General features: G+C 34.1%; 1 protein-coding gene across 7 annotated transcripts in view; it reads left to right on the top strand.

The window, feature by feature from the left end:
- The window catches only part of GRIK2 (glutamate ionotropic receptor kainate type subunit 2), a 628363-nt gene that overhangs the window by 396350 nt on the left and 208690 nt on the right, over nucleotides 1-23323 (top strand). For all 7 annotated transcript variants that reach the window (XM_021073336.1, XM_021073356.1, XM_021073366.1 and 4 more), the window contains one exon: nucleotides 13701-13814. In XM_021073336.1, coding sequence (XP_020928995.1) covers nucleotides 13701-13814 — 114 coding nt within the window. The remainder of the gene's footprint in view (nucleotides 1-13700; nucleotides 13815-23323) is intronic.

The raw sequence follows: 23323 nt of genomic DNA on the forward strand, positions 1-23323 counted from the left end.
TCACTATTTACCTATTGAAGGCCTAGCAAAGCGTCTGGCACAAAGTACATCCTCATGAAATATTTGTTGATGTTGAGTGAATGAATGAAGGATCTCTATGAGAAACATAAGAGATACTTCACACAGTATACTTATGCAACTGTCTGATACAAAGTTATTTTCCAATAGCACAGCTTCCCCTCCTCCCCTTTTTTTCCCAGTTTTGTTCCATATTTACAAACTGAGGAGAGAAATCCAGTAGTCAATTAGTGGGCTGGGATTGTGGGTCAAGACTTCAAGTGGTAAAGGTTTTTATGGTACAGGAGAAAACAACACTGAAGTCTGAGCTTATAAGGATGGATCAATAGCATATTACATGTTTTACATGGTGCCATGTAATACTTTCTAACACTCATATTACATAGGAAATTAAAAATTATTATTCGATTTATGTTTTCCTTTTTTTCTTCTTCTAAGTTTACATATGAAAATAAACAGAGACTCTCAGATAAGAAACAAGTAATTATTCAGAGCTTACTGTATCAAGAGAGCACCTTACATCTGGCAGAGGTTCAAGGACAGGAAAAGAGTGGAAAAGCTTTATTTGGAAAAAAGGAAAGTTCTCACTTGTGCTCTGATTGGAGATTATTGAGGACAAGGGGCTGTCAAGAAGTAAGATATCTCAGGTGATTGGTTCAGGGGGCCTTTTTGAGTTTCTCTGGTTGTTCCTGAGTTGGAAGAGTGGGGGGAAAAAGAATGATGGGAGTTTTTGAACAGATCTTGACCATTTGGGGCAGATTGCTTCGCAAGTTGTGGTTTGGCTTTCCAGGATGCTTGCACCAGAGGTTCTAGGTCAAATTCTATTGTCATGCATGGTCTGACTGTCACCTATTTGTGTATTCAGTCTGTCAATGGAATTAGTGAAGTCACTTGGAAGAAGAGGGAGAGACAGCATAAAGGCAAAAGGCCAAGAAGTTTCCCTTGTAGGTCAGCAGGTTAAGGACCTGACATTTTCTGTGTGAGGATGTGGGTTTGATCCCTGGTCTCACTCAATAGGTTAAGGATACAGCATTGCAGTAAGCTCTGGCGTAGGTCACAGATGAGGCTCAGATCTGGTGTTGCCATGGCTGTGGCATAGGCCTCAGCTGCAGCTCTGATTCAATCTCTGGCCCAGGAACTTCCATCTCCCTAGGTGCAGCTTTAAAAAGAAAAAAAAAATGGCCAAGAAACATAGACATAATTGACATGAGAAAATACAAAAATGTCTTAATAACTAACAAGAAAATTATTTTTTAATTTTTTTTATTTTTAGAATATATAATTAGAATATGATTTACCATTGGAAATGGTTTAACTTTACTTACCTAGTCTTCTGAGGTTTGGCTGTGCTTTAGGAAAGTTAGCTTTAGATGGAACAAAAACATGACTAATGGCAAAAGATAATAACAAATATTCAGAAGGTTTTTAGAATATTAGTTCAAAAAGACACTGTTTAAACCGAAAACAGTTGGAAAGGTTTTATACAAAATAGGTTTGAACTGAGTTGATGGTACTACATAATAATGCTACATTTCCATTGCAGTTATCTAGAGGCCTTTAAAAAAAAAAACCAAAAAACAAAAAACCACTTAGACTTTTAAAAGGATTCCTCCTAAGAAACTATAGTGCTTAAATCACTTAATCCTACACATGACTGAATTTTCTTATTGAATGTCCTTTGTTATAACTACATCATGGTGCTTTCCAAGAAAACAAAATCAGTCTCTTAGTATTATAAGTTATTGGTTTTTCAAATGGATTTTTATTATACTAGAGAGTATTTTATTCTAAATAGAGATGTTAAACTAAAATCATGGTTGTATACCTCTCTTGTCCTTCCTGTAGTATCAAAGTTTGATATCTATTCTGGTTATTTTGCTGGTATTCTCTTTAATGTGATATTTATATTGAAATAGAACTTGGAGAATAGAATGTTCTGTCTCCTCAATGGGAAGGTCAAATAAATGCTTAATATTGAAATTGGCTCTGATATTAATTTAGAAAAAAACATAAAGATGATACTGGTACATTTCTCTGGCCAAAAGTGGTGCTAAGGAACCTGGAATTTTCTAGGCCTATGAACAATCAGCCCATGTGTTTGCTTCAGATGCTTTTATGATAAAATCAGCTTTTAGCTTGTGCATCTTTAGGGAAAATCTTAAAAAAGAAGAGGGGCTATAAAAAGCTATCTTATGGAATATGTATTTGTCATTTACTACAAAATTAAGAATTTATAAAAATAACATAAATTAAAATATTCATATTTATAAACTTTAAAAAGTTTAAATTTGGTATATTTTACTTTCAAGTGAAGCTTCATTTCAGCCTTTAATATCTGTACTTTCTGATGATTCAGTGCTTGCATTCGTACCCACTTGTACAGAAGCTATTATGAGCAATCCATGGGCTTCCTGCTGAAAACTCAAATATTTTGCTAATATTTTGAGAGAGTGAAAATTAGTAGTAAATCCATGCATGTTTGAGTTGACAGGCATATATGTTCTAGGATCAGAACATGTTTCAAAGTATTTTTTGAAGAAGTTTTTGTAGACTATATGTATTTTTAAAGAAAGATTGGTAATGTCTAGAGAAAATGTTACTCGACCTTCCTCTTGCTGGTAGGATCCTACAGTCTCATTAGCTCCCTATGGAAAAGATGTCTGAATGGAAATTACAGTCTTCAAAGTTTATCTAAATCTGACAATCCACACTAGATAGGTGAGAACAATTTTTTGTTAGGTTTGTAGATATCTGATGCATAGCAGTTTTCATCTTTCCCTGTTTGATGACATTTGATACATACATCCTGGTCCCCATGGCAACGATAACCCTCAAGTTTCCTAGGAACTGAGATTCCTTTTTCCTCCCTGTAGGAAAGCCTTGCTAATGGTGATGTTGACCAGTAATCTTTAAGCCAGTGGGAAATGTGTGGTTTGCTTCTTAAAAGCAAAAATGCATCCCAGGCAAGACCCAGCCTCAGTGTCTTTCTTCGGAGATGCTAACCATTTAATTTATCCAGCTCTTATAAAGAATTATCTCATGCCCTATCTCACAACTGCACTGACTTTTTTGGGAGGGGGGTTGTGTCAGTGCCTTTGTTGTTATTATTATTTTGCTTGTAATCTCTGAACTCTATTTTTACCCTGGCAAAAATGGCCCTCATTTGAATGTTATCACATTGTTACATTTGAGAACGGTTAATTCATTGATTCAAAATTTATTATAAACATCAAAACTACAACCTGTCTCTTAACTTTTTAGTCATGTTTAGGGTTGACTTTGCCTAAGCAGGAATAAAAATCTTAACGGCGAAAAACCTGTATTTAGATTAATCATCCCTCTCTGTGAGATCATTATATACTTATTGGTTTATTCCTCTCATATTAACATTGTAGTTCTCAAATGTTGAGATTCTAGGCCCTATATTAACTGGTTGATAGACAGTTTTAGGAAAGTGATTAACCAAGAAGTTCTTTGCACTGTCTTCAGAGGCCAGATCACTTGTATATGAACAAAACCTGGTTCCCAAGTAATCATTCTTAACTCTCAATTCTCCCTCTCAGGCAGCAACATAGGTATGTTTCAGCAACATATGAAATGTTTCATGTTTATCATTGAGAGATCAGGAACAAATTCTTTTTGAAGTAATCTTCCGATCATTCTTAGACCAGTGCAAGTATAATACTATTAATTATTATCAGACAGTATTATTATTAGGCAGTAATGTAAGTAACTATCTCTACTTACCATTTAAAACAAAAAAAAATTTTTTTTTGTCTTTTTAGGAGCACACCTGTGGCATGTGGAGGTTCCCAGGCTAGGAGTCTAATCAGAGCTACAGCTGCTGGCCTATGCCACAGCCACAGCAACGCCCAATCCAAGCTGCATCTGCGACCTACACCACAGCTGGATCCTTAACCCACTGAGCAAGGCCAGGGATCGAACCTACAACCTCATGGTTCCTAGCTGGATTCGCTTCCGCTGCGCCATGACAGGAACTCCTTTACTTAACCATTTAAAAATTTAGCGTTGGAGAATTCCTGTCTGGCTCGGCTGGTGATGAACCCGACTAGTGTCCATGAGGATGCAAGTTCGATCCCTGGCCTCGCTTAGTGTGTTAAGGATCTGGTGGTGCCATGAGCTGTGGTGTAGGTAGCAGACATGGCCTGGATCCCGCATTGCTGTGGCTGTGGTGCAGGCCAGCAGCTACAGCTCAGATTCGATCCCTAGCCTGGGAACCTCCATATGCTGCTAGTGTGGCCTTAAAAAAACAATAAATAAATAAATAAATAAGTAAATAAAAATTTAACATTATAAGGGGCAAAGTAAGTGAGAGAAAAAAGTTTCTAATTTACTTGTAACACTTAGTAAGAAAGTTACTATGCTGAAAAACTGTCCCAACTCTTTATGTGCCACATAGGCTTGAGAAATCTGATTTGCAAATTATGCAGAAAGAATGGGTTTACTAGATAACAGAGACGTGTAGTCTACGAATGTATATTCAGTCAATTGGAGAGACTATCTTGCAAATGCAATTTAGCATTTAATGTCAATATCTTCCTTATGCTTTTTACTTCTCAATACTTTCAAATAGTACTGTTAGGGTTGCCCTTTCTTCTCAAAGAAATAGTATATATAATGCAAGGCAAACTATATGGGTCATATGGTTGTAAGCAACCAATCATTGAGAAGAATTTTTATTGAAGAGTAGTTGATGTACAATATTATATAAGTTATGGGTATATGGTATAGTGATTCACAATTTTTATAAGTTATACTCTATTTGTAATTATTATAAAATATTGGCCACATTCCCTATGTTGTATAATATATCACTGTAATTTATTTTATACATTATAGTTTATACATTCTAATCCCCTATATTAGATTTTCCCTTGCCCCCTTCTCTCTTCCCCACTGGTAACCACTGGTAGTTTGTTCTCTATATCTGTGAGTCTCTTTCTTTTTTGTCATAGTCACTGGTTTGTTGTATTTTTTAGATCCATGTATGTGATATAATACAGTATTTGTCTTTCTTTGACTTACTTTACCTAACAAAATATCCTTCAAGTCCATCCATGTTGCTGCAAATGGCAAACCTTTCATTTTTTATGGCTGAGTAGTATTTCATTGTGTGTATGCATCACCTCTTTTTTATGCATTAATCTGTTGATGGGCACAGCTGGCCTCCTCATCTTGGCAATTGTAAATAGTGCTTCTGTGAACATTGGATGCATGTATCTTTTTGAATTAGTGTTTACTTTCTTTTTTCTTTTCTCTCTTTCTTTCTTTTTTCTTTCTTTGATATATATCTAGGAGTGGAATTACTGGGTCATAAGGGAGTTCTCTATTTAGCTTTTTGATAAAACTCCATACTGTTTTCTACAGTGGCTGCATCAGTAGTGAACAAGAATTCCCTTTCTTCACATCCTTGCCAACATTTTTATCTGTGTTCCTTTTGATAATAGCCATTCTGATAGGTGTGAGGTGATATCTTATTATGTTTTGTTTTGCATTTCCCTGATGATTAATGATGTCACACATCTTTTCATGTGCCTGTTGGCCATCTGCATTTCCTCTTTGGGAAAATGTCCATTCAGTTCTTTCGTCCATTTTATTAATTGGATCATTTGGGTTTTTGTTTTTGTTTGTTTGTTTGTTTTTGATGTTGAGCTATATGGACTCTCTATATATTGGATATTAACTCCTCATTGATCATATCATTTGCAAATATTTTCTTCCATCCAGTAAGGTGTCTTTTGTTAATTTTTTTTTTCCTTTACCATGCAAAAGCTTTTAAGTTTAATTAGGTTACATTTGTTTATTTTTGATTTATTTCCTTTTGCTATAGGAGATGGATCCAAAAAAATTGCTATGATATATGTTCTGCCTATGCTTTCCTTTTGGAATTTTGTAATTTCTGGTCTTATATTTAGGTCTTTAATCCATTGTGAGTTTATTTTACATATGGTGTTAAAAGAATGTTCTAGTTTCATTCTTTTACATGTCAGGAAGAATAAAGCAACCTTATTTTATAATGAAGAGTCCACACTGTGCTAAGACTGTTTTATAATGTATAGAGTGGTTTCTCATGATCATCTCACTGGCCTTCTTTGGCAAATACCACTTATACTCTGTGCTCAAGACAGATGTATGTGTCTAATATTAAGTCAAAGCAATGTATAATCAGAGATTTCTCTTTCCTTTTTACATTGTTCTATAATGAAAACTGTATTGCTTTTTTTCATTCCCCAACTTATGTGGTTATATTGTTAGTAAATGTCAGTAAGACAGTGTAAATAGAATTTTGATAGATTCTTTGTGCAAACTGTTTTTTAGTGGAAAAATGATTTAACTTTAAATGATCTTAACTTTATATATAACTAATATTTTATACCTATTTGGTAATGTTTATTGTGCTCCTACCTGAAAGTTTTTGGTAGACTTTTCAATGAATTATTATTACAAATTACACAGGGAATAATAATATATCCCACTGATTCTGTCTACAAGAAGCAGTACTAACTTACAAGTTTAGAAGAAATTGTAAAAATGTAATTACAAATGAGCCAATTATATAGCTCAGGAGAGGGAAGAAAACACTCTCTGGACATAAAGGAGTAATATGAGGTGCAAAACGAAGGAATTTTATGCTGAAATATCTGTCAAAGCCAAAGATATCTAAATAACGTATGAAGTAATAAGTGAGATACTTAAATAATTTCAAAACCATTAAAACATGTTTTTTAAGATGAAAAAATTTAATAAAGAAACCAAAGAAAAAACATAGTTTACCAAAGAAAATTATATTGAAAAATTTTAATTTTCTGAGAAATATAAAAAATAAAGCATAAAATATTTATATTAATTCTTAGAAGTATTTATATTAATACATATTAATTCATATAGCTTAGCAAAAATGCAAATAAGTAGCAAAGATATGTGACATATTACTCCCAAAGTTAAATATGATACTGAAGTACAGCCTGAACAGAACATGAAAAACAAAATCTGTAAAGTAAAAGAATGGACACATTGTATACATTCAGCTGAATGAATAAATGAATAGGTTTGGAAAGTTAATAACCTTAAAAAACCTGAAAGTCTTCATTATGTGGTAATTCACTCACTTTTTCCATTCGGTCATTTATTCAATATATTCATTGGATATTTATTATCTAGATTTCAAAATAGTGACATCTTTCCTGCAAGGCACTTAGAGTTTACACAAGAGAATAATATAAATAAAAGTGGAATATAATTTTAATTCAATGTAAAACATAACTGGAATTTCTGAGACAAAGAAGATAGCATTTATTCCTTTATTCAGCCAAAATATTCAGAGTCCTCACATAGAAAGCCCCTAGTGTGTCCTATTTTCAAAGGCATTGGGATGAAAGGATGAGTAAACCAATCTCTACTCTCAGGGCATTTAAGTTTTAAGTGGAGAGAGCTAAGAATTATAATTAAAATGTAATGTGATTCTTGTGTGTTGTTGGAATACATAAGTTGTTCTGTCCATTGCTGCACAGAAGAGGGGACTACTTTTCCCAATGTTTCTATCATTGATCAAGATATACAGGTAAGGTAGTGAAAGGGGGAAAAACATTCCACATAAAGAGTATAACGTGTAGAAAACGTGACTACATGAATAGTTTAGAAAAATTATAAATGTAATAAAATCCACCTTCAGAAAATGAAGAAATGCCTTATATTGCTAGCAAATATAATGAGAAAAGAATTATAGTCTGTTTCTCTCTCTTTCTCTCCTGAGATTTAAAATTTCCAAACAGGGGATACTAGAAGATTTAAATAAAAAAAAAAATTACCAACAAAGAAACGTATTAGGCTTCCCTCATTCTTTTTAGTAACACTAAATATTAGAAAACATGACTAAGACTTACAGAGCTCTAGAAGGAAGGTGGCTCTGGCACAATACATCTTTATTTAGTCAAGTTTTCTTTGTAGAGGAATGTAACAAAAGTATTTTCAAAGCTGCAAAGAGATAGAAGCATGTCACATAGTTTTCCTTTACAAATAAATTATATAACAATGATAATGAAAAACAAACCCTCAACAAAGAGGAAACTGGCTAGAAATCCTAGTAAACATCAAAAGCAATTAAATCATACAGAGAGAAGGTTTTTGAATAGCTGTTTTAAAGATTATATTAAAAATTACATTTGTTTTCCTTGGAAGAGAGGTGACCTATAATATACAAAAGAAAAAAAAAAAAAAGAGAGAGAGAGAGAGAGGCAGTGTCCACAACCCCAAATTAAATTAACTAAAACTATGGGTCAAACTATTAGCAGCAGAATGAACCAAAGCAGTGACTTTTCATAGAATAGATGTTGTTTTAACTTTGTGATTCAGTGCTGGTTTTATAATGTGCTTATAGAAGTTTAAACAAAATTGGACAATAACCATTTAGTAGACTTAAAACTTTGTGGTTTTTTTTGCAAATTGCCATGAGGAAAACTGTCTATCAAAAATCCAGGGGTAGAAAAGAAAGAGTGAAAACCAGATAATATGAAAGGAGCAAGGCTAAAAATAAAATTCAAGGAGAAAAAAGATGGGATGTTTAAAAGATTCATGAGGAGCTGATTATAAAGAAACTCATGAGAAGTATGTTGAAAGTGTAAAAATAATTATCAGCCGATGCAAATATGTAAATAATGGAAGCAAAGTTGACATGATTAATACTGGAAGTTTAGGCAAAAAGAATACTTGGAATAAAAAAATTATTTCTAGGCGTTCCCGTGGTGGCTCAGTGGTAATGAACTCGAATAGTATCCATGAGGACATGGGTTCAATCCCTGGTCTTGCTCAGTGGGCTTAGGATCTGGCACTGTGGTGAAGATTGCAGAAACAGCTTGGATCTGGTGTGGCTGTGGCTATAGTGTAGGCAGGTAGCTGTAGGGATCCAGTTTGACCCCTAGCCTGGGAACTTCCATGTGCCACAAGTGAGGTCCTAAAAAGACAAGAAAAAAAAAAGTCATTTTTATATAATAAAACATACTATCTAGAAATAAAGGTAACAGTTGCAAACTATTACATAGCATTCAATTATGTAAGTCAAACCATTATTCAAAGTAAATGATGAATTGTTAGAAAAACAATTGTATTATATACCATGAACTGTTGGGGGATAATAACAAACACAGCAATAGTTTTGAAAAGCTATATGGCAACATGTACTCACAATCTTAATAACTCATGTAATCTGGGCTCAGTAATTCCAATTCTAAGAATATCCCTAAAATAATAAAATACACGAGGAGCTATTTGTAAATAATTGTTTTTACTAAAGGCTTATTTTTAACAATGATAAATTGTGGTATGTTTATATGATGTTCATTTTATATAATCATTAAAACTGTGAACTTGAGTTTTTAATGCTAGAAGAAAATACTTATAATACTATAGAAATAGGATATGTTTAATAATTTATGTAATAATTATAGCACAGTTATAAACATATTACATCAACTTCTTTTTTATTTAACCCTCACAGTAGCTCTGTGAGGTGGATAATGTTATTTCCCTATTTATAGATGAGGAAATTGAGGCAGAGAGAAGCAACGTCCCCCAGACCCTGATGGTACATGGTGGAGGTGTAATGGGATCCAGGTAGTCTGACACCCCCTTCAGAGTCTGGGCCATTAACTCCAAGGCTATGATGGAAATTATGAAATGAACATACATGTAAAGATAAAAGGACACTAGAAAAAGACACTAAAGCTTTAGCTATGATTAGCAAGGTATGTGCATAAGTTCAAAGTTTAAACTGGTGTCCTCTCTCATATTCTTTATGTTCTATAATTTGACAACAATAAATGTGCATTTGCTTTATGAAGAAGAGCAAATTTATCTTAAGAACATTCATAAAATAAAATAAGAAAAGCAAATAATACCATAATTTTCTGTAATTCCTTCTGATTTTTAAAGTACTTTTATATTGCTTTTCTAACTTGAAGCTTATAATTAAAATGGCCTTATGATTTATTATCCAAACTGTGACATTTTTAATTGTTCAAGAGGGTTGCTATTAATATTTTCACCATTATAAACTTGAAGTATCCAAGTAAACCAAGATATAGACTTAAGTTACTTAAAACACCTCTCTGAGGTCCAGAGTTTTTAGATATCTTTATCAAATTTTGGAACTGGAAAAAAAAAGTTAAAAGACTTACTTAAATCATATGATGAAAAAATCATGTTTCTGAAAATAGATCACAAGAAATAAAATTGTCCTGTCTATGGCTCTTGTGATTAAAATAAAGCAAAAACAAAAAACCCCAGTGGTGACAATTTTTTCAATCCTGGAAAATTTTAAATTATACAGTCTTAAGAGATTTAAAATCTGAGAATCATACAAAAAGTGTATTTGATTTAAAATTTTGTGCCATTGAAATTTCTGAAACTTCATAATATTCTGCTCAGAAGCCCGAGATTTATAAAAAGGGCTACTTAATATTTATAAGTATGGGTAATTATAGATTCATGAACCAGAACCCCTTCATCCAAAAAGTACTAGAGAAGCAAGTGACAGAAAATGAAACTGGGTAAGTATATTTGGATGAGTGAACATTTAGCTGAATTATTTTTTATAAAAATAATCATAGAGGGTAATGGTTAGTGTTAGGGACAATATTTTGTATTATAGTGACTTGGTGAGAAAGTTGAAAAACTTACTGGTTAAGTCTGAGGGTGTCATTAGGCAGATGATAGTGGGCAAATGTTTGCCAATGCTTTGGTTGGTAGAATTATATGTCTGAAAAGTCTATTTAGCCAATAGTGGCAAAAAACAATAATATCTAAGGGACAAATGTGTAATAGGTATTAATTATAGATCAGGGTCAGAAAAGTGGCAGTCACTGCAGAATACAGTCTGCAGATGTCTTATATAGCCAACAGAATGTTTTTTGTTTTTTTGTTTTTGTTTTTAATGATGTTTAATTTGAAGCACTTGAAGCAGGTCTGCAGGCATTCTGGGTTTGACATCCCCTCTGCCCTCCTCCCAGGTCCCCAGCCAGGCCTAGACTAACTCTGGTGATGCCTTGCTGGGAACTTGATAAGGGCACCTGCTCTGGGAACGTGCAGCCCAAGGCACACAGCTCTGTGAACAGAGCAGCATTGTCATTGTGGTCCTGACGCGCTATTCTGCCTTGAGATTTTGTGAAGTTTAAAAAGTGCACAACCTACCCTGGTAATCCTTCCCACTTGCTTATGCTGTTTTACTTCACAGATTCATGTTACCTGTCTGGCCCCTGAAGACCTTTCATTATTGACCTAAACTATAATTAGTCTCTGACTACAATGCCAAGGTAGTTACAGTCTAAAGTGATTTAATAGACCCTAAAAAATTTGTTTTGGAAAGAATGCTGAATCAAGAATTTTTTTTTCCTTTTTTTCTCTTACTGTATTATTTGACCATTTTCTTTATTGACACAAACTTCAAGAACACAAGAATTTTTCAAAGTAAGAGGAAAATTAACTAAATAGAAAAAAATATGGCAAGGGGTTTTTCTTAAAGACATCACTAAAAACACTTATATTGAACACCTAGTATAGTTAAATGAGTTCTTAAAAAAACACAGTGGGGTTTACATTTACACAACTATTAGAATTATCTATCTATTCTTACGAAGAACAGAAATTATTAGCATTTCCACTTTTGTGCTTTTCCAATTAAAGGATTATAGATATCTTAAAAAGTTACTAAGAAAGCTATGCAAATGAAAAAAGATCAAAAAGAGTACATAAGACAAAATATAAAGAAAATAAAAGGATTGTAACATTTAATTTGGATTTGTGCTGATGAGATCCTTATTAGCATATTTAGGTAAACTAGGTAAATATTATTGCTAAATCAATGTCACTTTAAAAATAGTTTAACTTACAGGCAGTTCCAGTGTAGGATTTTTCCACTATATGATGATGACGGTTCAAAAGCAATAGATATTCAGTAGAAACCATACTTCAAAGTTTGAATATTGATCTTTTCCTGAGTGAGTGATATATGGTTTGATGATTTCTTGTGATGCTGGCAGCTCAGTGAGCCGCAGGTCCCAGTTAGCCACTTGATCAACAGGGTGGAGTGGACGATCGATACACTTATAGCCATCCCGTTGTACATACAGCCAGTATGTTTTTCACCTTCAGTACTGTAGTCTATAAGTTACATAAGATATTCAGCACTTTATTATAAAATAGGCTTTGCATTAGATGATTTTACCAACTCTAGGCTCATGTAAGCACTCTTAGCACGTTTAAGGTAGATGAGGATAAACTGATTTTCGGTAGGTTGGTGTATTAAATGCATTTTTGATTTACTAGTATTTTCAACTTATGATGGGCTCATTAAGTCAGGGGAGATGTGTATGTACAAAACTTTATTTTTAAAAAATACATTTGGAGTTCCCTTCGTGGCTCACTGGTTAACAAATCTGACTAGGAACCATGAGGTTGTGGGTTCAATCCCTGGCCTCAATCAGCGGGTTAAGGAACCGGCTTGCCGTGAGCTGTGGTGTGGGTCACAGACGTGGCTCAGATCCCGCGTTGCTGTGGCTCTGGCTTAAGCCGACAGCTACAGCTCTGATTAGACCCCTAGCCTGGGAACCTCCATGTACCATGGGTGTGGCCCTAGAAAAGACAAATAAATAAAAATAATAAAAATAATAAAAAATACATTTATAGCTTATAGATTCATTTGTGTAAAACAAGTTGGGCTAGGGGTATGGAAGACAGATTTCACTGCTGATGACTCCCAGGTTTCAGAGGGTAAGGAAAAGTAACACTAAGAAATACTGACTCTGTCTCCATTTGCTTTTGCTTTCATCTAGTGGTCACTATTGTTTTATGACATGCAGTGGTGCATGTGAATGTATGTAAACCACCCAATCCATGTGTTCAGTGGCTTCTTATGCTTGCGTGTATCTCCAGAGGTGTTCTGTGTCATCCTATGGACTGTGTTCACTGAGTGTATAATGTATGAACACAGAGAGTGTATGCCTTAGTCTGTCAGAGGATATTAATTAAATTAAAATACATATTAAATAGTATACAAGCGTATGTATCAGAATGAGTGATCCAGATGAGATTGTGCTGTAATCTCCTTTCCTTGGAGTATTTTAAAAGCTGTAAAGGTATGTTTTTAGAAGCTCCAAAGGTAACCTTCTGTATGATTTTGCCCTACTGGGGAGTTTTGCAAATACTAATCAATGCCTCTTTTAAGCCTGTCTTTACCTATTAATTTATCATGAGATCCTCGAGTTTTGCTTTGTCCTTTGCTTTGTCCATATGATATGGCACGTTATCATTGTAAAGAGAGGATAAGATAGATCCATTACTGTAAAAGATATGTGCTATTAATGTTTCTAGCCAGCTATCAAGGTATCATCAACTGTGGTTTATCTTGGTGAATGAAAGTTTGAATGGAAAAATAAGCTCTCACACTGACTGCAGAAGTGCAATGGATCACTTTGTTCTTTAATGTCACACTTCACTGGACACACTTCACGAAGCAGTGAATCATGCTTAAAATAAGCAGCCTTTACTTCAACAACAGTAGATAATGCCGCAGGGGTGAATAATAAGGGTTAGCAGTCTTAACTTTCTCCGCAGTGCTCTCTCCCGGGTACCTGATGGACAGTTTACAAAGTACATATGCTGTTTTATAGATTGGAACTTGGGATCCAGCCAGTGGCCTGAATATGACAGAAAGTCAAAAGGGAAAGCCAGCCAACATCACAGATTCCTTATCCAATCGTTCTTTGATTGTTACCACCATTTTGGTAAGTATTTGTTTTTCCATTCTTTTTAGGTAAATGTAGATAAACATAGAAGTAAATAGAAAAGGACATAATAATTGGAATAGTAATGAATGGAATGTAATATGTTTTAAAGTTATTTAGCAATTACTGTATAACAAATAAGTCAATATTAATTTAGTTTTATTTTGTTAGCCTTTAATGATGCAAATTATATCAATGTCTGGGCTGCTTATGCTGATTAATAATACAGCTTCATATATTACTGGAAATCTTTACATTTCTACAAAATTAGTTGCTGTTGAAAAATTGTCAATGTTAGGATTTGAAAAATACACACACAGGCAGCTGTATAAATAGAGTTAGGTCAAGAATCACATGTGAACTTTGCTTCTGCTTTCATTCCTGCAAATATATTTATTTTTCAGGAGTTTTTCTATTATAATTATATTTTAACCTTGCTTTTGATTTAATTGTTTTCATCATGGTGAATCACTTTTATTTTACTAATCCCCTGATGAAATCAGATGACTAGTGCTTTTTTAAGCCAGAAGTATTTTCACCAGCAACAGAATTAAATAAATACTGATAAGCTAGATATTTTTGCCCTTCTTGCAATTATATATTTTAATTAGATCACACAGTAATGTTCACATATGCCTACTATCCCATTTGCAAATGGAATTTTAATTTTAGGATAAGCAAGGAGATTTATATCATTTAGCCAGTAACTTTCACCTGCAGAATAAGCTTATCAATGCTAGTTACTATGTGTCTCCAGGTAATGAATGAGAATGTGAAATTAATATCCAGAACAAACTACTACATATTTTAGCATTTGTATAATTTCTCAATTTGACTTACTCGCAAATCAAGCCAGGTGGAATTCACAATCTTGTCCTTTTGGTAATAACAAAGGATGTCACATCTCTAGGCATGTCCAAACAAAATAGCTTGGATTAAAGACTCTTGATAATGAATCAAAGATGGTAGTCATGAAATGACAGTGTTGGAAGTTCATGAGGTTTTTAAAATTGCTCGCTTGCTAAAAACCTCATTGAATACTTACTCCATCATATCCAGACTTCCCCAGGTGTCCTTACTTAGGGGGTTAATTCTTTTCAAAGATAACTCTCATACCCACCAATCCACCAACCCTGGTCCTCAAATGGTGTGTTCTCGCAGGACACTAGCATATCTTTTTTCTGCCAATATGTCTTGGACCTCGTAACCTGCTGCTAAGACAGCTGCAGTAACTGTGTAACCATCCCTGCTGCTGACAGACTTCCCCTTTGCAATGTACTTCACCCTCCACTGTGAAGATCTAATTTTGTCAGTTTCCTGGTCCTCTGCTTACAAATCTTTAGTAAATCCATATTGACCATTTAAAAGGTCAATATATAGTAACTAAACTGGGGAGACCAGTTAGCCTATTATTGTGATTGTATCAGCCCTGTTCCCTTTGTTTGGAATATGTTTCTCTCCATTTCTGAGATACTATGGAACTTGTCAGTACTTTATATTATTTAGAACTAATATTATCATATTCTTGAATTATTTCACATGTGTAATATTTCTCCTAACATCACTGATCATTCCTTGGAGAATTAGAATCTGACTCAGTCTCTTGTTTTCATGCCATATGTGCCTTGCAATGCTCACAGAATAAAAAGTGCTGGGCTAAGGTACATCTGTAGTCTTCAGCCACCAGTCCCATGGTCCTTTCTATGTCCTTCTATGTCCAGCCAAACTCAAATGTATTACTTGTTTTCTGGCTCCAAATCTTTGTTCATTTCTTTAAATGCTCTTGTGAAAAAGTTTTCATCCTTCCAGACCCATCTCAGATGACACCCATTCTCTGAAACTAATCTTTCCATTAAGTTGTGTATGTTTAGGGGTGTATACATTTTATGTAGCATTATTCTCCATCATGGCATTTACCATGCACTGGTGTTTTTATTTTAGAATTTTTTTGTATATCTGTGTCTCTATTTAGCATGGATTTGTACAAGGCCAATGATCAAATTTTATACTTTTTTGATCTCTCAATGTCAGAGAGAAGTGTCTTGGGCATAGCAAGTATTCAATAAATATTTGTCAAATTAAATTAAATGGTATTTAAGTGGAAAATTAGAGGGAATAAACAACTTTCAAAGCACTATATATTTTATATATTGTATATTTTTCAAGTGTGCAGGTTATTGCAAACTTCTTGTCCAAACAAAGCAGATGAGTAAGACTATCTATACAATTTCTCAGTTTTGCTTAATTACTCAGGTTTGTTTTATAAGCAGTATCCAAATATTTTTTCTAATAGTAAACAATTTTATATCTATTCATAAACAAGTGTTATTTAATCTTAGCTTCATATCAGAGCCAGGCATAAAGCTTTTTAAAGACTATTGCTACCCAAAACATAGCCCATACCTTTTAAAACAGCATTTATGGGCTTTGAACCTTGGGCATATTCATTTTTTTTAAAGTTCCACCAGTAATTCTGATCCAAAATGATGTTTAAGGACTATTCCTCAGTTCATTACGCCATATAACTAAGATGTAAAATCAACTCTGAAACATACTCCAAGCTTGCATTTTTAAAAATAGGTCATTTATGTTTTAGGCTATGTCACTAAGTTTGTTTCTAAAAGATTCTGATTTTTCTATTAAAGAAAAGATACCTTATTTCTTTTTATATCACTTAACTGAAAAAAATTCTGAATACTATGATCACAGAGTATCCACAATCAGGAAAAGATTTGAAGAGATTACTTACCTCATTTATATAAGCCAGTTTGAGGTAATTTATTGATAATTTATATTTTATAAGGAGGTTATGATTATTCAATTTATGTTATAGTTATTTTGTCCTTTTTTCTCTGAGAAAATCTCAGAGGAGATTCTGGCTATGTGGTAAATAATGATATCTCCACAAAAAGAAGTTGACTTGGGCGTCTTGTTCAACATTTTTATTATGTATCTCAAAAATCAGCTAAGTATTCTAGAATTTGGTGTTATCAGTGTGCTTATCATAATCAGCTCCATTTATCTTGAATTTTATTCATCTTATATCTTATCATACTTTTTAAAAAAATTTAACAAGTATGTATTTAATCATAATGATATACCAGACTTCATGCTAACCACTATATTTGATGGACAAAATAGATGTGACATCTGCCCTTATGGAGCTTAGAAAATTGTAGGAATCATACTGAGAATCTCACACACACACACACACACCCCCACACACACCCACACCTTGTAATTATAAGAGAAAGATAAATGGTATGATGGCTTTTACAGAATGATCCAGAGTTACACTAGGAGTCAGGGGAGGAAGGATGAGTCAGGTTAAGTCTCACTGCAGAAGAATAGAGAGCTGAAGTTTGAGAAAAAATTATCAAGGTAAAGAAAGGAGGAAGGAGTATTTTCAGCAGAGAGAACAGCATGTACAGGAGCCCTAAATCAGGAAATATCTTGACCAGTTTGCAAAATTGAAGGAAGTCCATGATGACTGGGGCTTGTGCTTTTTTCTATTTCTTATCTTCATCAAATACAATTATATGAATATGGTTCATTACAAAAAAAAATTGCACACATTTTTCAGCATACCTGCTATGTGCCATACATTGTTCAGAGCACGACTCCTAGGTTTACTAATTTAATTCTTATAATAACCTTTTGAGGTAGAAACTGTTATCATTGCTATTTTGCAGGTGAGAAAGCCAGTATTCACATTGCCTGAGTAACCTACTCATGGTCACAGAGCTAGAATGCAGAGTAGTGACGTTGCAACCAATCTGTGTCACCAACTTGAGCAACCTATGCTGTAAAGTGAAATCTCTGGTGGCCCAGTATGGAAAAGTCTGATAACTATAGCTTCTCACCAAAATAGCATCTTGATTGAGAATTGTTCACCTAGAGCAAGGCTTCTTATGCAGAAATCCCATGTATGCTGGAGCACTGTGATGCCATTTAGAATGTGTCCCCAAACATCTAGACATTTTCCTTAGAGGACAGGCTACTCTTGCTTGGATGTCTTAGGTCTCTTGTTTCTTTCCTCTCTGAATTTTGCATTCGGTTTTCCTTCAGCGTCTTTAAACCATAATCTTAAACTTTTCTGAGCAATCAAAATAGTATTGGGGATTATCTCCTTTTTTTCCCTGTAGAATTGAGATTAAGCATCTTGTTCGCAAATGCTTTTACTCCCCTTCAACAACACAACCTATGCCCAACACACTGTATAGGTGTAGCATACAGTTATATCATGGAATGAGTTCTTTTTAGGAAGCTCTAAACAATTTTTTAAATGCTTAATTTTTTTTTTTTTTTTTTTTTTAGTTTTGAATCAAATGATGATATTCAATTTGGAAGTTATCTAATTTTACCTGAAGATCTAGGACTAAAACTCTGGTCTACTCATGCCCTCTCTTTACTATTCCTCATGTTACCTCTCTGGTTTTTGAATTTCAAGTTCAATGGTTGTTAATATTCCCTTACTTCTTGTGCTTATCATTATTCATGGAATTAAAAGCATCAACCTTAGAATCATGTTTTCATCTACAATAATTTCATTTATCACAGCAATCATTAAAATATAAATTCCTAATCACCAAAAATAATAACAAAAATACTAATTCTGAATGAGATATCAAGAGTTTTTGAAGAGTAATGTGTGCTCTATTTTCAGTTTATTGACCTCATCCTGAGACCCTTACTAGTAGCTCGGGGCAGTATCAGGTGGGCTGAATATTTATTTAAGCTCCTATAGGGAATGCAAATTTTCCCTCGGTGTTCTTGGTTTTCAACAGATTTTTTTCAGTCCCGTCTAAATATGTTGAGTGCTTCCCACTGTGCTGCTCCTGTATAATAATTGATTTTTGTCCATCAAAAGAGTACTAGCACTAAATGCCACTGTACATGTTCTTTCTCTTGACGACTAGTAGCACTTTAGTGTGCAAATAACTATGTACTTTTTCAGAAAAATCACTTACTCTCAAGGAGGTTCTTTCTTCCCAGTTGCTCAATGAATTTAACAATTGTGCTTGCATCTGCAATTTATTTATTTATTTTTTTAGCACTTCCTGAAAGGTTGTGTATTTCAGTACCGAGTTTACTCACTTAGTTAAGCTGTATTGTTGTAGCCTGCAGATATAGGAGGCTTATCTGGGAGCAAACTCCCAGGGACAATGGAAGGAATCACAGTACAAAAGAAAGAAGTGACCAAATCATCCCCCCAAATGGTTCTGCAGCTTCTTCCATAATATCAACAAAGGCAGATTTCTAGGGCTTCAAATCTCTCCCTGCAATAGGTTTTTCCCTCTGATTCTTCTCTTTCCATTGTCACAGAAGGACTACCAAGCATATAGTTCTTAGAGAGTTACTAGCATTCAGGCTTGGAAAGCCAGACACTGCAGCTTCACAAAGAGAAAAGCTTTTCATTCTTATCAATCCCTATACAATTTCTAAGCAGTTTTAATCATGTATTCTGGAGAGCATAAGATAAAAATAATTTAGGGAAGATACAGTAGATATACATGTATAAGTACTACTTAAATGTTAATCGGAGATGAGTGTCTCATTCAAACTCAGGCTCCTTGTACTCCATTCCTGCAACCAGCTCATTCAAAGGCCACTGAACCTATTCTCACCATATTTTTTCTTGTTTCATGGATCATGCTTGCACTGTATTTCTCCTTTTCATTCTTACTTTATAGCTCAAGGCATTTTATGTCCAGGAAGTTCTCATTCTCTTAGAGCTCCAGATTAGCTAGATGAACATAAAACTGTTGGTGGTGGTATCATAAAGAAAGCTGCGTGGTTTAAAGTGAAAGTAGCCACAGTTTTAAAATCCTAGTGTCCCAATCTTTAGATTTTATAAGTGACCATAACCTCACTTTTACCAGTAATCATACATCACCCCCCCACACACATACCCACACACCCCTGCTTCCTTCATTTTTCTTTGTTAATATAATTTTTCAATGCTACCATAATAAAGGCCCTTAAGTTTTTTTATTTTGTTGTTATATTCTTTTTCATTGCCAACATTATTGTCAATAATCTTTATTGAAGATTATTTTATTATGAGCAATATATTAAATGTTATAGAAGTATGATTGGAGAAATGTGAAATTTTGGTCCAGCTTAACCACAGCAAACTACATGGAAATGAAATAATTTTGCTTTATTTAGCTTTCTCATTTTTAAAGATGTAATCACAATAGTACCATATAAAATTATACAATCTAAATTTCAGCTGTGCCCTTAAATTGAGACTCAGATGTAAATTTGCAACTACTCATTCTGCCTGCATGTTGAAAATCAAATGCAACATGATTCAAATCTCCTTCAATTCAGGCCTTATCATATCTGTTCCTCTGGTATTTCCAGACCGTATATGATCCCAGTACTTTTCTATTCACTCAAGCCTCTCTGGATACCCCAGTCTCTTTAAACTCCATATTCATAATTCAGATACCAAAATGAAAGAAAGGATGGATTATTCTAAGAGAGTTTCACAAAGAAGTGAGTCAGGGAACATTTTGAATGAGGGGGAAATGGTTTACGCATGGGTACTACTAAATGGGGTGTTCATAGAGTCAGATTTGAGAGACATTGTATTCACAGGTAAGAGGAAAGAGATGACAACATTGAAAAATCAGGTAGGCAATTTCTTGGGAATGGATTGCCTGTGGGGCAAAAACAACTGAGAAAGGTAGTTGAGGGCTTCAAGGTTAAAAGCCTAATAGGCAGGGCATTAGTGTTGCCACAGAGCATGATAAGGATGTTGGGAAGGGAGATAAGGAGCTCTATTTAGTTATATCTGAATGGAGATGTTGGCAGTAACTTCTGTGTGTTCAAATCTTGATTATTCATGGAAGGGGATAATAAATTAGATTCAGAAATGAAATGCAGTTTGCAGATTAGCTAATAGGTGCAATCTCCTTTCCCATCAAACCTTTTACTGGAAGAGCATTGAAATGGCATGTTTGATTGATTAGAGGTTCAGCTTTCCCCCGCTTCTTTCTTCTTTCACTTGTGAATTAAACTAATGAAATATTTAATGTCCAAAAAAAAATACAAATACTAGTAGAAAGATAGTAGCAACCAAAATCTCTAATCTAAAGTGATAATTCAGTCAAGTGGAGGAATTAAATAGCCTACCAGCATATTTGAATAATAGTCACTAAGCCGAACTCTCCTTTTAACCCTTAGTGCTCTGACATCAGTAAGTATCTTTCCTGAAATGTTGGTGAACAGTACAACTAGCAGAACTCTAGCCCTTTTTTCTTTTTCTTTTTTTTGTCTTTTTTTTAGGGTCGCATCCATGGCATATGGAGGTTCCCAGGCTAGGGGTCTAATCGGAGCTATAGCTGCTGGCCTACACCACAGCCACAGCAATGCCAGATCGAGCTGTGTCTGCAACCTACACCACAGCTCATGGCAACACTGGATCCATAACCCACTGAGTGAGGCCAGGGATCAAACCCACAACCTCATGGTTCCTAGTCGTATTCTTTTCCACTGTGCCAAGATGGGAACTTCTAGCCTTTTTTTCTTAAAAGCTAATTTCAACCTATTACACAGTGATTATTTCTGTAGAAGTCACTACAGTTTCAGGTAAATACTGCATTTCATGGTGAAAAATATTCTTCTCACTTTCCCAAATCGCAGCAAATTTTCTATAGGTATAGAGTAAAAATAAAAAACTCTTATTAGAATAACTATGGCCAGTGAAGACTAGGATTTATTGTACTTTCTGTACAGTCTCTGTAGTTATTCTTCTGGAAGGAGATAGACACAGTTTGCAACAGCTAAGAATGCGATGTGATTACAGTGGTGTACTAAAGGGATGTGTGTGTGAATCAGGCATTAAAAGGGATGCCGTTGCTTAGTAGACTTGCAAAACAAAATAAAACAAAGAAAAAAAGAAAACTTTTATGGATTGCCTCAAATGTTTACTTGAATTTTGAAAAAAAGTAAAAGGTAAATAATAAAAATAGTTTATTAAAAATTAAGGTAAAATATTCTACCTTAATGGACATGCTGTACATACCTAATACTCTATTTTGTTGTTTTTTTAAAAAACATAAGCCCCAGATTATGATAATTATTCATTTTCTATCCAGAAAGTTCATGTGGACGTGCCTTTTTAATTACTTGAGATGTCAAAATGGGGTTTGTTTTCCAGGCAAGAGAACAATGTATGGGCTCATATGAAGACTCTTCGTCAGTACTTTTTGATCCTAACAAACCAGTCATCCTGAGTATTGCCTCTTCTTGAAAATGTTAAGTTGTTCTGATGGTAGCTGCTAGGTTTTTCACTTTTCCCTCCTGGTATTTTCATTTCTGATTGTGATAGCCTGTAGTGCACTGTAGGCTTCTGACATGAATGTTAATTAGGGATGGCAGAGTTCAGACTCTAAGAGCCATGGTGAATAGAAGGAAATTTAAAGACCAGGACTTAGACAGTAGATCTTTCTTAGCTCTAAGGCAGTAAAAGCATGGCAGTTGAGATGGCAGAGGCTGAAAAAGAAATGAATAATACTGTCCTGTCAATGGAGTAATAACATTCAACTGTTATTATTATTTATGCTTATTGATTGCATGTTGTTCTTAGTGGTTTTCTTGCCAAACGAATGGAACCTTTTTTGGCCTGTCTAGCTAAATTTCTATGTATTTTTCCAACTGCACGTAGGGTAACCTGAATCATTAAAATATAATGAAATAGTAAAAGTTAAGCTTATTGTTAATGAATTTCCTTAAATATATGATCTTTCCATTTTTAAAATCAAAGTTTACTATATACGCTTATGACATTTCCTTAATTTAGCTAAGAAAAACAAGATTATTTTAGAATGACTAAAATGTAGTTTTATACCAGTGGTGGTATTTATTAAAAGTGAAATTGTCTACAGGCCTTGGCTAATGTAAGAAGTCATAAAACCAAGTAAGTAGCAATAAATTTTACAAATGTTAATGGTGCTGGAGTCTCATTAAATCTCATCGGGTTTAAAAATGGCATTTTAAATTAATGCAAATACCTTAAAATGAATCATTTATGTATGATGTAGAAATCTGCTGAATTTATTTTGAAAGAATTTATAAAATAGGTTAAACTGAATTAGCATGTAAACATGTTTTTCATAATATTGATAAATGCAAAATTCTTTTCTTTTGTAATTATCTTTCAATTACAAGATTCACAATTTCTTACATACTAATTAACCAAAAGTTGGCTAATGAAGAATAAAACTCTAAAAATCTCTCTTATTCCTCAGTATCATAATAAATGTTTCCATGAAATTTTCTTAAATAATCAAAAGTAATACATATTTTTGAAGCAATTTAGGATAAACAATTAAGAACAGCTGACCATTTTCAGAGGGAAAAATGCAGACTATTTAAAAGTTAGGACATGAAAATGTTGGTTCATTCTGCTTGGAGGTGTTGGACCATGGCTTGGCTCCTCACTTGGCAGATGGTCTGTTGCCCCTATGCCAGCTGTCGAGTAGGAGACAAAGGCAGAA

This window comes from Sus scrofa, chromosome 1 (assembly GCF_000003025.6).
Source record: "Sus scrofa isolate TJ Tabasco breed Duroc chromosome 1, Sscrofa11.1, whole genome shotgun sequence".
In the NCBI taxonomy this organism is placed as follows: domain Eukaryota; kingdom Metazoa; phylum Chordata; class Mammalia; order Artiodactyla; family Suidae; genus Sus; species Sus scrofa.